The sequence below is a fragment of the Mobula birostris genome, chromosome 32, assembly GCF_030028105.1.
Source record: "Mobula birostris isolate sMobBir1 chromosome 32, sMobBir1.hap1, whole genome shotgun sequence".
NCBI lineage: Eukaryota > Metazoa > Chordata > Chondrichthyes > Myliobatiformes > Myliobatidae > Mobula > Mobula birostris.
In genome coordinates this window covers 25399184-25418989 of record NC_092401.1, presented here as the reverse complement: position 1 = coordinate 25418989, position 19806 = coordinate 25399184, and the positions used below count along the sequence as shown (strand labels likewise).

Genomic DNA, 19806 nt, shown 5'->3' with positions numbered 1-19806 from the left:
CTTATTTATTTACTTTATACAGCACAGTGACAGGCCCTTTAGTCCATCAAGTCCCCACCACCCAAGGAAAGATTGTGTAAACCAGGGCTCTATTGTCCGGAACGTAGGAGGCTCAGGGGTGACCTGATGGTGATGGAGGTATATAAGGTCATGAAGGGCATTGGTAGGATAGTCTCACATAGTTTCCAGTGAGGGGGCAATACTAACAAAAGAGCACAGGTTTAAGATCAGAGACGAGAGATTTAAAAGGGATATCAGGGGCAGCTTTTTCATGCAAAGGCTGGTATGCATTTCCAATGAGATAGTAGGAATAGTGGTTGAGATTGGCATCATTTAAAAGCTATCTGGAAAAGTTCATGGATTGGAGGAGATTTAGAGCCAAACATGGGCAGATGGGAGTAGCATGCTGGGCAACACAGTTGGCATGGATGTAAGACTATGGCTCCATGAACCTTTGTGTGGTGAGGCATTTAGTTGTCAACCCTGAACATCACAGCTCTAGTTATAAGAATCAGAATTATCTTTTGATAAACTGCTCTTCCTCTGTTCACTTTCTCTCCCCTAATCTACCCAGTTCTTCCTACGTCACCCCCACATTATTTTCCCCTCCTCTAACCGATCCATCTCCCTCACTTGATTCCATGCTCCACCTTCCATTCCCATCAGATTCCATCACCTTTATCCCTTTGCCACCTCCACCCATCACCTCCCAGCTCCTGTCACGATTACCACTCTCTCCCTCCCCTCTGTTCATCAGCCTATTACCCCTTCTCACGTTCATCCACCGGGTTTTAATTTTTTTTTAATTTAATTATCAGAATCAGAATTATTATCACTGACATATGCTGTGACATTTGTTATTTTGCCTATTTTATCTTTCCCTATAACTCAGGCAACTCAAATGTTCCTAAAATGTTGAGTGGTCCCACCTGCCCACATTTGATCCACAGTCCTCTTAATCTCCTCCTGTCCATGGATTTCCACATTGATGGTAGTCATGAGAAGAGTGCATGTCCTCTTACGTTTGCTTACTCTGGATAATTTTCCCAGGTGAATTAGTTTCTCTCTATTTACACTTAAGCACAGTTAGATCAGCTACCAACAAGGAAAACACCTCTGAAAAATGCACTCTGCCATCCAGTATAACCAGCCGGAGAACCCCTCACTCACAGTACAAGGCAAAGATGCTGGCAACACAGAACATGGTCCTGTTCTCATAACTGTGGGAGACAAATGTGTCAGCGTTGGTGTCCCAGAGGGCGCGGCTAGTCAAAAGGGCATCCACCTGGCACCTCTCGCCCACCGTCACAATGCACACCAACTTGTACCTGGGCGGCAGTCTGCCCTTGGCAAACTCCTTGATTTTGTTGCTCATTTCTACTGTGAGCCTGCTGGCAATGTCAGGATCATAGGAGATGACGTTGAGCTTACTGGGCAGGTATTCTTCCAGGAACTTCTGGACAGGGAAGGTGGAGAATTTCTGAGGGGGTTTTGAGGAAAAAGGTGGTACCTAGAATCGGAAGAAACAGTTTTCAGGGGCTAAGTCTTTACTGTGCCCTGGCAATTTTGTAATTATACAGATGGCATGTCAACATATCACTTTACAGCACCAGAGAACTAGTTTAAAGTTTTTGCAGTGCAGTGACAGGGGTAATAGATAGAGGGGGGTGGGGGGAACTAACTAGAATAGTCAATCAAGTTAACTGTCTGGGGGAGGAATACTTTTTCTACCTCCCAGCTTCTTACTTCATACTGCTTCCCCGACAAATTCCTCTCTTTTGCCTTCCTCCCTTCTTAAAGAGAGGAGTGACGTTTACAATTTTCCAGTCCTCTGGGACCGTGTCAGAATCAAGTGGAAAGATCGTGACCAATGCACCCGTTATCTCTTCAGCAACCTCTTTCAGGATTCTGGGGTGTATTCCATCTGGTCCAGGTGACTTATCCACCTTAAGGCCTTTGAGTTTGCCTAGCACTTTTTCCTTTGTAATAGAAATGGCACTCACTCCTGCTCCCTGACACTTACGAACCTCTGACATACAGTTAGTGTCTTCCACAGTAAAGACTGAAGCAAAGTACTAACTAAGTTCATCTGCCATTTCTATGTCTCCTATTACTACCTCACCAACATCATTTTCCAGTAGTCCAATATCAACTCTCACCTCCCTTTTATTCTTTATATAACTGAAAAAAACTTGCAGTATCCTGCTTTATATTGTCGACTAGTTTGTCCTCATGTGTCATCTTTTCCCTTCTTATAGCTTTTTTAGTTTTTAAAGCTTCCCAATCATCCAAATTCCCACTCACTTTTGCTACCTTATATGCCTTTTCCTTGGCTTTTATGCAGTCCTTAACTTCCCTTGTCAGCCACAGTTGCCAAGCCCAGATATTTGAGAACAACTTCTTCTGTGGGACAAATCTATCCTGTGCTTTGTGAACTATTCCCAGAAACTCCAGCTACCTCTGTTCTGCTGTTATCCCCGCCAGTATCCCTCTCCATTCCACCTGGGCAAGCTCCTCTCTCGTGCCTCTGTAATTCCCTTTATTCCATTGTGATACTGATACATGTGACTTATGCTTCTCTCTTTCAAATTGCAGTATGAATTCAATCATATTATGATCACTGACTCCTAAGGGTTCCTAAGCTGACTAATAAGATCTAGGTTATTACACAATCTAAGATAGCCTTTCCCCTACTAGGCTCAAGCACAAGCTGCTCTAAAAAGCCATCTCATAGGCATTCCACAAATTCCATCTCTTGTGATCCGACACCAACCTGATTTACCCAATCTCCTTGCATATTGAAGTCCCCCATTACAATTGTGACATTACCCTTATAACATGCTTTTCCAGCACCCTTTTCAATCTCAATCCCACATTTTGACTACTATTTGGAGGCTTATACATGATTCCATTAATAGTTTTTTTTTTCACCCTTGCAGTTTCTTAACTCCACCTACAAAGATTTGACATTCTTTGACCCTATGTCACCTCTTTCTAAAGGTGTAATTCCATCTCTTACCAATACAGCCACACCACCGCCTATGCCTTCCTGCCTGTCCTTAAGACCATGAGAAACATCCTCTCCACATCCACTCTATCGAGGCCTTTCAACATCTGATAAGTTTCAATGAGGTCACCTCTCATTCTTCTGAATTTCAGTGAGTACTGGCCAAGAGCCATCAAACACTCTTTCTACGACAAGTCTTTCAATCCCAAAATTGTTTTTGTGAACCTCCTTTGAACCCTCTCAAACGTCAACACATCCTGTCTTAGATAAGGGGCCCAAAACTGCTCACAATACTCCAAGTGAGGCCTTTCCAGTGCTTTATAAAGCCTCAACATTACATCTTTGCTTTTATATTCTGGTCCTCTCGAAATGAACGCTAACATGGTATATACCTTCCTCACCACAGACTCAACCTGCAGACCCAGCCTGTAAGAAATCCTGCACAAGGACTCCCAAATCCCTTTGCACCTCAGATTTGGCAGAAAATAGTCACTTCTATCAAAGTGCATGACCATACACTTCCCAGCACTGTATTCTATCTGCCACTTCTTTACCCATTCTCCTAATCTGCATAAGCCCTTCTACAGCCTCTCTACTTCCTCAAAGCTACCCACCCCTCCCGCTATCTTCATATTGTCCACAAACTTTGCTACAAAGCCACCAATTCTGACATCCAAATCATTGACATATAATTTTAAAAGAAGTGTTCACAACAAAGACCGCTGTGGAACACCACTAGCCCTCAGCAGCCAACCAGAAAAGGCTCCTTTTATTCTTTGCCTCCTGCCAATCAGCCACTGCTTTATCCATGCTAGAATCTTTCCTGGAACACCATGGTCTCTTAACTTGTTAAGCAGCCTCATGTGTGGCACCTTGTCAAAGACCTTCTGAAAATCCAACACAACATCCACCTTTGTCTATTCTGCTTGTTATTTCTTCAAGGAATTCCAACAGGTTTATCAGGCAGGATTTTCCCTTGAGGAAACCATGCTGACTGTGGCCTATTTTATCATGTGTGTTCAGGTATCCCATAACCACATCCTTAACAAATGACTCCAACATCTTCCCAACTACTAAGGTCAGACTAACTGGCCTATCATTTCATAGATAGGTAGATAGATAGATAGATATACTTTATTGATCCCGAGGGAAATTGGGTTTTGTTACAGCTGCACCAACCAAGAATAGAGCGTAAATATAGCAATACAAAAACCACAAACAATCAAACAACAAAATGCAAACTATGCCAGATGGAAATAAGTCCAGGACCAGTCTATTGGCTCAGGATGTCTGACCCTCCACGGGAGGAGCTGCAAGTTCGATGGCCACAGGCAGGAACGACCTCCCGTGCCGCCCAGTGTTGTATCACGGTGGAATGTGGCCGAAGTCCAACAGTAAAAAATTCAATATCCGGTCTACAAACACGTTCCTCGATGGTAATATATACCCCGGATTGCACCATCCGTTGTTAGCCAGAACAGTAAGCACCCAATTCCTTTACGTTTACCGCTCTCGGTACACTTCCGGTCAGCTGGAATGGTATTACCCACCGAACTCCTTAAGGCCATAAGATATAGGAGCAGAATTAGGCCATTCAGCCCATCAAGCCTGCTCTGCAATCCTGGATCCCACTCAACGCCATACACTTGCCTTCTCGCTATATCCTTTGATACCCCAACTAATTAGGAAAATATCAACTTCTGGCTTAAATATACGCATAGACTTGGCCTCCACCGCAATCTGCCGCCGAGCATTCCACAGATTCACCACTCTCTGGCTAAAAAATTTCTCCTTACCTCCATTCTAAAAGGTTGCCCCTCAATTTTGAGGCTGTGCCCTCTAGTTCTGGATACCCCGACCACATGAAACATCCTTTCCACATCCACCCTGCCTAGTCCTTTCAATGGTTTCAATGGGATCCCTCGACGTGCTTCTAAATTCTAGTGACTACAGACCCAAAGCTGCCAAATGCTCCTCATATGTTAACCCCTTCATTCCTGGGATCATCCTTGTGAAACTCTCCTGGACTCTCTCCAATTATAACACATCCTTTCTGGGATATGGAGCCCAAAACTGTTAACAATACTCCAAGTGTGGCCTGACTAGTGTCTTACAAAGCCTCAGCATTATCTCTTTGCTTTTATTTTCTATTCCCCTTGAAATAAATACCAATATTGCATTTGCCTTCTTTACCACAGACTCAACCTGTAAACTAACCTCCCAGGAGTCTTGCATGAGGACTCCTAAGTTCCTCTGCACCTCTGATGTTTGAAACTTCTCCCAATTTAGATAATAGCCAGCACTATTGTCCCTTTTACCAAAATGCATTATCATATATTTCACAACACTGTATTCTATCTTCCACTTTTTTGCCCATTCTTCCAATTTGTCTAAATCCTGCTGCAATCGCATTGCTTCCTCAGCATCACCTATCCCTCCACCTATCTTCGTAATATCCACAAACTTTGCCACAAAGCCATCAATTCTGTTATCTAAATAAATGACAAACAGTGTAAAAAGTTGCAGTCCCAATACTGACCCCATGAGGAACACACTAATCACTGGCAGTCAAGCAGAAAAGGCCCCTTTCATTCCCACTTGCTGTCTCCTGCCTGTCAGCCATTCCTCTATCCATACCAATATCTTTCCTGTAACGCCACAGGATTTTATCTTGTTATATGTGTGGCACCTTATCAAATGCCTTCTGAAAATCCAAGTAAATGGCATCCACTGCCTCTCTTTTGTCCACCCTGCTTGTTACTTCCTCAAAGTACTCTAACAGATTTCCCAGGCAAGATTCCCCTTCACAGAAACCATGCTGACTTTGACTTATTTTGTCATTAGTCTCCAAGTATCCCGAAACATCATCCTCAATAATAGACTCCAACACTTTCCCAACCACTAAGGTTAGGCTAACTAGCCTATAATTTCCTTTCTTTTGCCTTCCTCCCTTCTTAAGGAGTGGAGTGACATTTGCAATCTTCCAGTCCTCCGAGACCATGCCAGAATCAAGTGATTCTTGAAAGTTCATGAACAATACATCCGTTATCTCTTCAGCAACCTCTCTCAGGACTCTGGGAGGTAGTTCACCTGGCCCAGGTGACATATCCACCTTAACACCTTTCAGTTTGCCTAGCACTTTTTCCTTATTAATAGTAATGGCACTCACTCCTGCTCCCTGACACTCAATGGACCTCTGGTACACTGCTAGTGTCTTCCACAGTGAAGACTGATGCAAAGTACCCATTAAGTTCATCTTCCATTTCTTTGTCCCCCATTACTACCTCACTGGCACCATTTTCCAGTGGTTCAATATCAACTCTCAGCTCCCTCTTATTCTTTATATAACTGAAAAAAAACTTCCTGCTTTATATTACTAGCTAGTTTGCTCTCATATTTCATCTTTTCCTTTCTTACAGCTTTTTTAGTTGCCTTTTGTTAGATTTTAAAAGCTTCCCAGTTATACAATTTCCCACTCACTCTTGCTACCTTAGATGCCCTTTCCTCGGCTTTTATGCAGTCCTTAACTTCCTTTCTCAGGCCTGGTTGCCTACCCCTGCCATTTGAGAACTTCTTCTTCTGTGGGACTAATCTATCCTGTGCTCTGTGAACTATTCTCAGAAACTTCAGCCACCTCTGCTCTGCCGTCATCACTGCCAGTATCCTCTTCTGATCCACCTGGGCAAGCTGCTCTCTCATGCCTCTGTTATTCCCTTTATTCCATTCCTTTCTTCCGCCTTTCTCCCTTCTTAAAGAGTGGAGTGACATATGCAATTTTTCATTCCTCTGGAACCATGCCAGAATCAATCGACCATTCAAAGTTCATTACTATTTCCTCTACAATCTCTTCAGCTACCACTGGGGTGTACACCATCTGGTCTAGGTGACTTATCTACCTTCAGACCTTTCAGTTTCCCAAGAGTCTTCTCTCAAGTCATGGCAACTCTACATACTTCTTCCCCCTGACACTCTCAAACTTCTGGCATAATGCTGGTGACTTCTAGGGTGAAGAATGATGCAAACCAGTTCATTTGCCACTTTCTTGACCCCATTACTGCTTCTCCAGTATTATTTTCCAGATGTCCGATATCAACTCTCACCTCTTCAGATACCTCATGTATCTGAAGAAAATTTTGGTTCCTCTTTAATATTATTGACTAGTTTACCTTCATATTCCATCTTTTCCTTCTTTATAACTTTTTAGTTGCTTTCTTTTGATTTTTAAAAGCTTCCCAATCTTCTAACTTCCTAATAATTTTTGTTCTATTATATGCCCCCTCTGTGGCTTTTATGCTGGCTTTGACTTCTCTTGGTAGCAACAGTTGTGTCATCTTGCCTTCAGAATACTTCTTTCTCTTTGGGACATAGATATCCTATGCCTTCCAAATTTCTTCCAGAAATTCCAGCCATTGCTTCTCTGCTGATGCCATTATTCTTTTCCAATTAATTTTGGCCGGCTCCTCTCTCATGCCTCTGTAATTCCCTTTACTCTACTAAAATACTGATACATCTGACTTTAGCTTCTTCTCAAATTGCAGGTGAATTCTATTTTATTATGATCACCTCCCCTAAGGTTTCCTTTACCTTAAGCTCTCTATTCCAGTTCACCACACAACTCCCGATCCAGAATAGCTGATCCCCCAGTGGGCTCAACCATGATCTGCTCAAAAAAGTCATCTTGGAGTCATTCTAGAAGTTCTCCCTCTTTGGATCCAGTACCAACCTAATTTTCCCAATCCATCTCCATATTGAAATCCCCCATGACTTTTGTAACATTGCCCTTTTGACAGGTATTTTCTATCTCCCATTGTAGTCTGTAGACCACATCCTTACTACGGTTTGGGGATCTGTATGTACTTCCCATCAGGGTCTTTTCATCCTTGCAGTTCCTTAGCTCTACCCATCACAATTCAACACTTTCCAACCCTATGTCACCTCGTTCTAATGATTTGATTTCAATTTTTTTTACCAGCAGAGCTACACCACCCTGTCTGCCTACCTGCCTATCACTTTGATACAATGTTTATCCTTGGATGTTAAGCTCCTAGCTGCCAACATCTAGACGTCACCCAAACTGTGAAAGCATTGAAGGCTAAGGACATAGTGGATGGGTGTAACTGTCACTGTGGATGTGTGTGCTGAGGGGCCTATTTCTAGAAGAATTAGAAGTAGGAAGAGGCTCTCTGGCCTTTAAAAACCTGACCTTTTCATTTACAATCTTGGTGACAACTGGCTTCTTGGCAGCTATCTTCAATGCTGTTCTCTCCTTCCAAGATAAAAACAGAATTTGGTTATCTATTTCCTCCTCTTAAACCTCAAATTCTTTTCTACTGGAACAACATTCTTAGTCACCTTCAGATTCTTCGTCAGTCTCCAGGCAATGAGAAGTCCACCGATAGTAAAGGAGAGAGGTGGTGCCCCATTTACAATGTTTCCCATTGAACTTTTCCCTTTCATCGCTTGAGGCTGCAAACAAATAGAGGAGATTAAACAGGCAGTGTTTGTATCACCCTGGTCAAGAGAATGCTTCCCACTGGACCCTGTTCGAAATGGGGGTTCAGGTTCAAGCTTATTGTCAATGGCAAGGAAGACACATGGTGTAGGTGCTATGAGAGTTAATTTTTAGCAGCAGCAACATAGCACACTACAACCATGGCAAACAAAAGTTAACATAAACTTAAATCATGAAAAGATAAACATCAAAATAAATGACGCCAGTGTGAGTTGAGGGAAAAGAAAAGAAGTGCAGTTTAAGGTAAAGTTAGAGCTTTCAGCTGGGTACAAAGCCTCGATGGCTGTGGGGAAGAATCTGTTGTTGAACTTTGAGGTGTGGGTCTTCAGGCTCGTGTTGGCAATATCAAGAAGAAGGCACAGCCCGGATGTTGGACATTGCCTTTCTGAGATATTGCTTCTTGTATACATCCTTGATGGAGAGTGGTACTTGTCACTGCACTGCCTGAGTCCACTACTCTCTGTTTCCAAAGGATATGCTGTAAGATATCAGCTGGTTCTGGCATATGATCACGGAATAGTTCAGTAGTTCAGAAACAGAAAGGTTTTAGTTATATTTTGGGACGCTTGAAGGACAAAAAAATTGGACTGATGATGCACAGGATGAGGCCATGGACGTACTGAGTAAGTTTATGGCTGCACACCTACCAAATACTGAAAGTCCTGGATGGAGTGGTTTTTCTCTCGATCTTGGTACGTCTGACAACAAACAATGATCATGGATCAATTTTATTCATCATATACATTTGCATGCATTAGGAACTTGACGGATATGCAACAAAAAATAACAACATTCAAGAATTGTAAAGAACGTCTGAGTCTGTCTAGGTACCATACCCGATGCGGACTTTGGTGACCATGGTTTTCCATATAGATCTATCCTTTGTTTTTGGGATGACTTCCATTTCCTCGATGTGTAGCTACCTGGCTATGCTTTTGATGTACATAAGCCAAGGTCTTCCTCTAGGTTTGCTCCCCTCAATCTTTCCAGAGAGTATGAGTTTTTCCAGTTCATCTTTCCACATGATGTGTCCTAGGAATCTGAGTTGTCTTTCTCTTATTGTTGGTATGAGTGATCGAACTGCTTGGGCTCTTCTGAGAACTTCTTCATTTGATGTGTGTGTGGTCCATGATGTTTTTAACATTCTCCTGTAGAACCATAATTCAGCTGCTTCTAGTCTCTTTTCCATTGCTGGAGAAATGGTCCAGCATTCACTTCCATAAGTCAGGAAAGAATAAATGTAGCACTGCAGTATTCTGTTTTTAGTGTACGTGCTCATCTTTCTGTTAATATGGTCTTCATTTTTTGGAAAGCTTCTTTTGCCATTGCTATTCTGTATTTGATATCTGTGTTGCATCTGCCATTACTTGTTATTAGGCTGCTAAGATATCTGAATTTGTTGACTTGTTTGATGTTTGTATTTCCGATCTTGATCACACATTGTGGGATGTTTGTCTTTCTGGAGATGACCATGCTTTCTGTCTTCTTGGTGTTGATTGAGAGGCCTCTGCGATTACTTTCTGCTGCCTCTACAGTGAGTGGTTCTTCAAGTTTTGTTTCTGAGTCAGCTATTAGTACGATGTCATCAGCATATCTGATGTTATTTATATTATGGCCTCCGATTGTGAATCCTTTGATGTCTTTGATACTTCTCAAGATATTTTCACTATACAGATTGAATAAGTCTGGTGAAAAGACACAACCTTGCCTGTCTCCTCTCATGATATTCACGTACTCACTCACTTCCTCTTCTGTTCTGATGGATGCTGTCTGGTCCCAGTATAACTTTCTTAAGAAATGTATCTCTTTCCCATCTATGTCAAGATCTTGAAGCATTTCCAGAAGATCTTGCTGTCTGATAGTGTCAAGAGCTTTTGTATAGTCAATGAAACATAGGTAGATGTCTTTTTGTACTTGGATGGCTCGTTTATATAAAAATAATGCCAGAAGTTCAGATATGGAATAAACTGTGCATAAATGCCTGAATACCAGCATATATTTGCAAAGTAAACAGCATTATAAAAGCAGTTTAAAGTGTTTACTGTGTAGTTCAGATTCTGAGGTAATAGATAGGGACAGGTGGGGGGAGGGGGATGAATGTGAAGCCAAAACTAAAAAAACTTTCACCACGTTATGTTAGCATGTGGTTGCTGTCCCACGCCTTACCTCTGGTGCAGTTTTGTCATTGGCTCTCACTTTAGTGGGCACCGACACCTTCTCCTCTGTGGCTCTGGCAGCAACCAGACTCTGCCCTCTGCTGTCCATGTTGGGTTGTACGTAAGGCCCTCTGCTGTCCATGTTGGGTTGTACGTAAGGCCCTCTGCTGTCCATGTTCAGCGATCCACTTCTCTATCCCCTGCTCTGCAATGGCTTTGGTATCTTCGTCATAAAATCAGAATCAGAATCAAGTTAATCTCGCCATCTTATGCAAAGGATCAACTTTATTCACCAAATATATTGACATATATTAGGAATTTGCTGTAGTGTGTTGTTCAGGTTGCAGTAAAAAACAACAACATTCAACAAATTTAAAGAATAAATAATTGCACCTCCTGTACCTAATGAAGTGGCCACTGAGTGTATGCTCATTGTCTTCTGCTACTGTAGCCCATCCACTTCTAGGTTCAATGTGTTGTGCGTTTAGAGACGTTCTTCTGCACACCGCTGTTGTAACATGTGGCTACTTGAGTTACTGTCGCCCTTCTGCCAGCTTGGACCAGTCTGGCCATTCTTTTCTGACCTCGTTTTTGCCCAGAGAATAGCCGCTCACTAGATTAACACACACAAGATGCTAGAAGAACTCAGCAGGCTGGGCAGTATTTATGGAAAAGAGTAAACAGTCAACATTTTGGACACTAAACATCAACTGTTTAATCTTTTCTGTAGATGTTTCCTGGACAAGAGATTTCCTCCTGTATTTTGTGTGGATTGCTTTGGATTTCCAGCATCTACAGATTTTCTCATGTTTGTACCAATCACTAGATTTTTTTTTGTTTTTCACACCATTCTTTGTAAACTCTAGAGACTGTTGTGTGTGAAAATCCTGGGGGATCAGCAGTTTCTGAGAGACTCAAACCACCTCGTATGGCACCAACCACCATTCCACAGCTAAAGTCGCTTAGATCACATTTCTTCCCCATTCTGATGTTTGGTCTGAACAACAACTGAACCTCTTGACCATGTCTGCATGCTTTAATGCATTGAGTTGCTGCAACATGTTTGCTGATTAGAGATTAGCACTTACAAGGTGTACTGGTGTACCTAATAAAGTGGCCACTGAGTGTACATAAAATATGTCAGGGGTTAAAAGTATGGATACGGAATAAAATATGCATAAATATATAAATACCAGAATATACAGTAAACAGCATTATAAAAAGTGGTTTAAAGTATTTACAGTAGAGTGAAGTGACTGAGGTAGCAGATAGATGGCGGGGGGCAGGGGATGGCTATCTAGAACTTTTGATCAGATTAACTGCCCTGTCATTCTAGTTAGCACCTCCCACCCCAGCCCCACTATCTATTACATGAAACTTGTTGTTTGCAACAGCAGTACAATGCAAAATCAGTAAAATTATGATAAATTACAAAATAAATTAATAGTGCCCAAATAAAGAATTATATCAAGGAACAAAGGTTAGAAGACAGAATAATCTGAAGATTCCATATCTTGTCCCCTTTATAATGTCATAGTTTAATTGATGAAAAATCGTGTGGATAGATTGAGCAATCGATTTTGCTTAACATGCTGTGACATTAAATGGAGGGAGATGTGCAACTTTTATTGCCTGAAATTGTGTGTTGTGTATGTACATTTCAGAACATAAAACAGGAGAAATTATTTGCTTATTATGGCTGGAAAGCCTCTTTTCCTTCATGAGATAGTGTTAATGGGTTTGTGTACTGTTTAGAAATCTGTGCAATGAAATGGGCAGTCAACATTTCAGGTCAGGACCTTTCATCTGGCTTAATTAGAAAGTTCACTTACTAAATTACTTTTGATGCAGAATTACACAGCGCAGAAGCAGGCTCTCATAACAACTTCATGCAAAAGGAGATGACAATCTATGCTAATTCAGCTGCTTGTGTTTGGTGATATCCCTTCGAACCTTTCCTATCCGTATAACCATCTTTTAAATATTGTGTCTGTATCAGCCTCTACCACAACCTCCGGCAGCTCAGTCCAGGTATCTACTATGCTCTCAGATCCCCTTTAGATCTTTCCCTTCAAACTATGTCCTCTAATTTTAATCTTACCTATCCAAGAAAAAAGACTGTGATTACCTCCCCTACCTCTGACCCTCATGAGTTTATAAACCTCTATAAGGTCACCCCTCAGCTTCCTTTATCCAAGGAAAACAGTCCCAGCCTATCCAATCTCTCCTTGTTACTCAAGCCCTCCAGTACTGGCAGCATTCTTGTGGAGCTTTACTGCACCCTGTCTACCTTAACCTCATCCTTCCTGTGATGTGGCAAAAAGAACCGCATATAAAACTTCAAGTGTGGCCTAACCTATGATTCCTGCATCTGTGTAATGTTGGTGCGATGGTGCAGACAACTGTGAGGATGTTTCAAAAGACAAAGAAAGAGATTACCTTTCTTTGTCACGTACTGTACATCGAAACATACGGTGAAATGCATCACTTGCATCAACAACCAGCACAGTCCATGGATGTGCTGGGGGCAGCCCGCAAGTGTCACCATGCTTCCAGCATCAACGTAGAGTGCCCAGAACTCACTAACCCTAACCCGTACCTCCTTCCATTGTGGGAGGAAACCGGAGTATTGTGTTGGTCATTCACACAAACAACACATTCACCGTATGTTCTGATGTTGTGATTTACATGTGACAAAGAAAGCTAATCTTCCACACGGTTCCTTTATTGGCTGAGGATCCTAGGAACCTAGAAATTGGTGTCCAGTCGCGCATGGAGAACCTGATCAACACGTGGAAGGGCTGCTGACCCACCAATATCCTCGCAATGGCAAAGGGTTGGTCGATGTGTATCGGGGTAGCCGGAGTTATCTAAAAGAATGATTTATTCTACTTTCACAGAACAGAACAGCACATGAACAGGCCCTTCAGCCCATGATGTTGTGCCAAACTAATTAAATTATAATTAAATGAACAACTAATCCCTTCTGCCTACACAATGTCCAGTCCTTTCTATTTCCTGCACATTCTAATGCCTATCTAATGCATGCCCCTATTGTACCTGTCCTCTCCCCACCCTCCACCACTCCAGGCAGCAAATTCCAGGCGTCCATCACTCTCACTGTAAAAATAAAACTTGCTCTGCACCTCTCCTTTGGACTTATCCTCTCACCTTAAACGTATGTCCACTGGTATGAGACATTTCAACCCTGGGAAAAAGGTAGAAGCTGTCTTCCACGTCTATGCCTCTTATAATCTTATAAACACCTTTATCAAGTCTCCCCTCAGCCTCCACCACCCTAGAGAAAACACCCCGAATTTGTTCAACCTTCTCCCTTAAGAATGAAGGGATCTGAGGAAAGCTCTTCTCACTCAGAGCCCCGGGATCTGGGACCCACTGCTGTACGGGGCCGTGCAAGCAGAACCGGGAATGGAACTGAAAGGGAGAGGTAAGGGTAAACTTGGAGGGGTGTTCCAGGGGTGGAGGTGGAGGGTAAGGCAGAGCATTTTGTAGGTGGCATAGAACATAGAACAGTACAATACTAAAACAGACTCATCGGCCCACAAACCAACTAAATTCGTAATCAAATGGCCAGCTAAATGAATCCTCTCTGCCTCCACAATGTCCATATCATTTCCTTTCCTGCACGTTCATCTGCCTTCCTAAGAGCCTCTTGAACACCTCTGTTGTGCATGCGTCCACCACCACCCAGAGCAGGGCATTCAAAGCACCCACTGCACCCTGTCACTTCACAATTCCTACCTGACTCTGCAAAGCGATCTGGGTAAGGCCCACCTGAGCAGTATCAACTTCAGAATCTCCAGCTAAAGAAGCACAGCTTGCGACTTCAGAAGCTGGGCTTGGAAATTATATTGCTTTTAAGGTTTATTCACAGTACTCAGTCCCGGAGTCACACTGCAGCATTCAGGAACCGTAACTATGATCCCAGACTAGGATGGCAGGGAGGGATCTCCGTTGCAGTTGAGGGCTGGTATGGGAAGAGGTGAAGTGGGTGGGCCACAAGAGTATGCATGAGATCCTAAAGATAACGTTCACTTTAAATTGTTGTTAACAACCTTAATACTTGGAAAGTAATCTATCAGTGGGTGAACAGGACGGGAGAGAAGCCTTGCTGGGATCTGCCAAACAGTCAGTCCTCTGAAGTAAATATTTACCCTCTTTTGAAAGCAAAATCATTTGAGTTATGGAGTAGATAAACCCTGAACAATCTAACCATAGAGCAGCCATCACATTATTCAACTGTACCCTTGATAACAGCTCTCAATGAAAGATGAGTTCAGCTGAGGGGACTGAACTGTGGCTCGGAAAACAAACTGTGAGGCTGAGTAAACACAATACATTTAAATAGAGACTGTCATCCCTTGATTAATTGGACCAAGGGAGCTGTTTATACTGATTCCAGCACACTCGGTATGTGGTAACTAATGTAAACTCAGCCCAAACCAACTGTGCTGTGAAAAACTAAGATTTCAAAGCACAAAGACAAAGTTTTCAAACATCATCTCCCCTCGTCTTGCCTCGCCCTGTCCCCATTTCTTCTCTCTACTCTCAACCAGTCACCTCCAGACCTAAATTTACCTTGTTTCTGGTTCCCAATTTTACATCTTCCTTGACTTAAATATTTTAAAGATTGGCTTTATCTGTGACATGTACATCGAACCATACAGTGAAACGCATCGTTTGCGTCAATGACCAACACAATCTAAGGATTGTGCTGGGGGCAGCCTGCAAGAATCACCATGCTTCTGGTGCCAACATAGCATGCCCACAACTCACTACCCTAACCCGTATGTTTTTGGAATGTGGGAGGAAACCGGAGCAGCTGTGAGAAACCCGTGCACGGGGAGAATGTACAAACTCCTTACAGACAGCAGAGGGAATTGAACCCCAGTCACTGATTCCTGGCACTGTAATAGCATTACGCTCTACCATGCCACCTCTTGCTCTCATTTCCACAGTCCCATCAAAACTGGCTTGTACATAGAAGACAGTGAAGGGATGCTGTTCTGACTGGAAGTCTGAGACCAGTGGTGTTTCATGGGGACCAGTGCAGGGTCTTCTGTTATTGGAGATGTACAGTCAGTGATACTTTATTAAATACACCTGTACACCTGCTCAATAATGCAAATATCTAATCAGCCAAACATGTGGCAGCAACTCAATGCATAAGAGCATGCAGCCATGGTCAAGAGGTTCAGTTGCTGTTCAGACCAAACATCAGAATGGGGAAGAAATGTGATCTAAGTAACTTTGACCGTGGAGTGATTGTTGGTGCCAGATGGGGTGATCTGAGTATCTCAGAAAATGGGATGTTCATGCACAGCAGTGTTTAGAGTTTACAGAGAATGTTGCATAAAACTAACAACATCGAGAGAGCAGCAGTTCTATGGGCAAAAACACCTTGTTAATGGGAGAGGACAGAGGAGAATAGCCAAGCTGGTTCAAGGTGACAGGATGGTGACAGTAACTCAGATGTTACAATAGTGGTGTACAGAAGAGCAGCTCTGAACACAGAACACATTGAACCTTGAAATGGATGGGCTACAGCAGCAGAAGACCATGAACGTACACTCAGTGGCCATTTTATTGGTTACCTCTTGTGGCCTCTGAGTGTAAATGATTTACATGAAATTCTAAAAGGGTTAATTAGTGATTTTGCAGATGATACAAAGATTGCTGGAGTTGCAAACAGGTTTGTCAAAGGACCAGGATCTGGATCAATTGGAGATATGGGCAGAAAATAGCAGATGCTGTTCTGTCCAAGCAAGTGTGATGTGTTACACTTTGGGAAGTCATATGTAAGGCCATAAGAATTAGGCCTATTGAGTCTGCACCACTATTTAATCATGGCTGATTTAATATCCCTCTCAAACTCCTCCCTGTAACCTTTGACAACCTTACTAATCTTTATACTTTATTGTCGCCAAACAATTGATACTAGAACGTACAATCATCACAGCGATATTTGATTCTGCACTTCCCGCTCCAAGATCTATCAAGAATCTATCAACCTCCACTTTAAATATACACAATGACATAGCCTCTACAGCTGTCTGTAGCAATGAATTCCACAGATTCACCATCCCTGGCTTCAGAAATTCCTCCTCATCTCTGTTCTAAAGTCTGACCCAGTATGCTCCTGACTACTACTACTGTGTTCCCAATAATCTCTAGTACACCTAATGTCAGATTATATAATCATTCATAATTGCATAACTGTCCTCCATTCTCTCTGCACCAATCCCAAACTCACTATCAAACCCACAGAGAAAGGGCTTTGGGGTGCTGTTGTAGTGTGGCGTATTGATCTCTACTTCACTGAGACCAGGCAGCAACTCTCAGACACTTCCTCATGCCCATCCCTTGAAGAGGACTCAATTTTGGACCATCAGAAGACTGTCTCCAACACCATCACTGACCTCATCAACTCTGGAGAACTCCCATCTACTGTCACCAAGCTCACAGGTTCTTTACCCTGCACCGCTTGCTTCTGCCTCCGACTCAAGATCCACATAACAGACTGTCTGGGTAGGCCTATTGTCTCTGCCTTCTCCTGCCCCACTGAACTCGTGTCCTATACCTCAATTCCATTCTATCCCCCTCACCCCCCAACTCTCCGCTTTCCAGAGTGATTTCTCCCTTGTCCAAAGTATTACACCCGCCCACTCACCTCCTCCCTCACACCACCATTCAGGGCCACAAACAGTCCTTCAGTGATGCAGCACTCACCTGCAAATCTGCTGGGTTGTCTATTGTATCGTGCTCCCAATGCAGCTTCCCAGTGGTGAGACTCGTTGTAATTTGGGAGACCGCTTCATTGAGCACCTCCGTTCCATCCGCCAAAACTGGTACTTCTTGGTAGCCACACATTTTAATTCCGAATCCTATTCCCATTCCAACATGTCGGTCTAGGGTCTCCTCGTGTGCCACGAGGAAGCGACCCTCATGGTGGAGGCTAACTCCAACTTGATTCTGGCAACAACAAGTTTTCCTTCCTCCTCCTCTCTTCTTCTATTCCCCACTCTGGCCAATTACCTCTTCTCAGCTGCCTATCACCTCCTGCTCGTGCCTCTCCTCCTTCCCTTTCTCCCATGGTCCACTCTCCTCTCCTATCAGATTCCTTCCTCTCCAGCCCTTTACCTTTTCCATTCAAATGGCTTCTCCTATCACCTTCCGGCAATTCTCCTCCCAAACCTCCCCCCACCTTTTTATTCTGGTGTCCTCCCCCTTCCTTTCAGTCCTGAAGAAGGGTCTTGGCCTGAAACGTCGACTGTTCATTCATTTCCACGGAAGCTACCTGACCTGCTGAATTTCTCCAGCATTTTGTGTGGTTTGCAATCATTCATGTCATGTTTGAGTCCATGGCAAAAGGCAAATACGTTGTCAGCATTCATTTGAGAGGACAAGAACATACTGTAAAAGCAAAGATATAATGCTCAGGCATTGGCCGAGCTGCACTAGGAGTATTGTGAGCAGCTCTGGGCCCCCTTTCTAAGAGAGAATGTGCTAGCATTGGAGAGGGTTCAGGGGAGGTTCATGAGAATGTTCCCAGGAATGAAAGGTTAACGTATGAGGAGCATTTGATGACTCTGGCCCTGTACTCACTGGAGTACAGAAGAATGACAGGGGATCTCATTGAAACCTATCAAATGTTGAAAGACCTTAATAGAGTGGATGTGGAGCAGATATTTCCTATAGTGTAGGAGTCTTGGACCAGAGAGGCCAGCCTCAGAATACAAGGACATCCCACTAGAGCAGAGATGAGGAGCAATATCTTTAGCCAGAGGCTGGTGAACCTGAGGAGTTCATTTCCACAGACATCTGTAAAGGCTATCATTGGGTATACCAAGTTTACTGTTGAAAAACATGCAGACCAAGGTGCACAACACAGTACATATAACCCACATACACCAGATAAGGTAATATTAATGAATAATAAAATATATTCCAGAAGATTGACATTTAGGTGCATTAATGATACAAGTTAAAAACAGACGTTATAATGCTGCAGGCACTTCATACAAGATGCAGACTTGATAGGTTCTTGATTTGTAGAGTTGTCAAAGGTTTCAGGGAGAAGACAGGAGAATGGGGTGAGAGGATAAAATATTAGCCTTGAAAGAATGACAGAATAGACTTGATGGGCCAAATGGCTAAATTCTGCTCCTATGTCCACTGGTCTTTACTTTTGGGAGGGAGTTAGATATATTCAAACTGTGAAAACAAGATTAAGACTAATCTATGTGAATGTCCTGGGTTGGGCTGTGCAGTTCTGCTTTAAATTGGTCTTAAGAAGTTACTAGCCATGAATAATTGAAATAGTATGCACAGTTGGACATTTTTAATCTAATTTTGTAAAGTGATACATACAAAGAATGTGCTTTCAATAATAAGTATAACTGACATGTTCCTTTATTTGTTACAACAGCGACAGAGTCTTCAATAGCTGAGAAATATGAGCGAGATACACAGAATATAGCAAATAAAAAGCAAACTCAGGTCTCAGATATCAAAGTTGATAAAAATGTTTTTGTGTAAGAATAGCAAGACAAATTGACAAGTATATGGTGTACTCCCTCCCCCCTATCCTCCATGGTTTCCCCACTGTCTCCTGTTCAGTGAGTCCACATGTGTTTGTATTGTTGCTCTTGCTGTTGCTGGTGTTGTTCTGCTGAATACTGTTGGCATGCGATGTAGATGCTGGCGGTTCCTGGGGGGATGGCCCCAGCACATCCTTAGGCTGCATTGATAGTAAAAGCAAGTAACACATTTCACTGTATGTTCTGATGTGCATGTGATAAATAGATGAATCTAAATCGCTGCTTAAGTAATCAATCATACTAGAGCGCCTTTGGTATGACATACTTCAATAAATGGCATTCGTTCACGGGAATTTTGATTAGGAAGAAAAGTACAGGGTGGCTTACTCAAATTGAATGAATTCCACTCCATGTATGGTTTCCCAAGAAATGGTACTCTGAATCTCAAGGGACAGGCACTGCACAAACTTTGGGATGATTACAAAGAAGATAGTGTGTCCTTTAGAAACCAGCGGATGACTGGGAAAGGATCACACACCATGCTCTGGATGGAGCAGCCTACAGGCAGAG

The 19806-nt window shown here is 42.8% G+C and overlaps 1 protein-coding gene across 1 annotated transcript; it reads right to left on the bottom strand.

Moving 5' to 3' along the window:
• Positions 1-1162: 1162 nt before the first annotated feature.
• On the bottom strand, positions 1163-10861 carry LOC140191233 (uncharacterized). The gene is made up of 4 exons (XM_072248434.1): positions 10686-10861; positions 8360-8473; positions 8211-8273; positions 1163-1510 (listed from the first exon to the last, which is right to left on the bottom strand). The coding sequence occupies exons 1-4, from the start codon at positions 10848-10850 to the stop codon at positions 1163-1165; spliced, it is 690 nt and encodes a 229-aa protein (XP_072104535.1). The 5' UTR covers positions 10851-10861.
• Positions 10862-19806: the final 8945 nt, after the last annotated feature.

What these genes read in the sequence shown, in the direction of transcription:
- LOC140191233 (XM_072248434.1), bottom strand. Translation starts at nt 10,850, where the DNA reads ATGGACAGCAGAGGGCCTTACGTACAACCCAACATGGACAGCAGAGGG. An exon ending in GACTGACGAAGAATCTGAAG is followed by an intron (nt 8,274 to 8,359) that starts GTGACTAAGAAT and finishes TTATCTTGGAAG; the next exon opens with GAGAGAACAGCATTGAAGAT. An exon ending in CCAAGATTGTAAATGAAAAG is followed by an intron (nt 1,511 to 8,210) that starts GTCAGGTTTTTA and finishes TTCCGATTCTAG; the next exon opens with GTACCACCTTTTTCCTCAAA.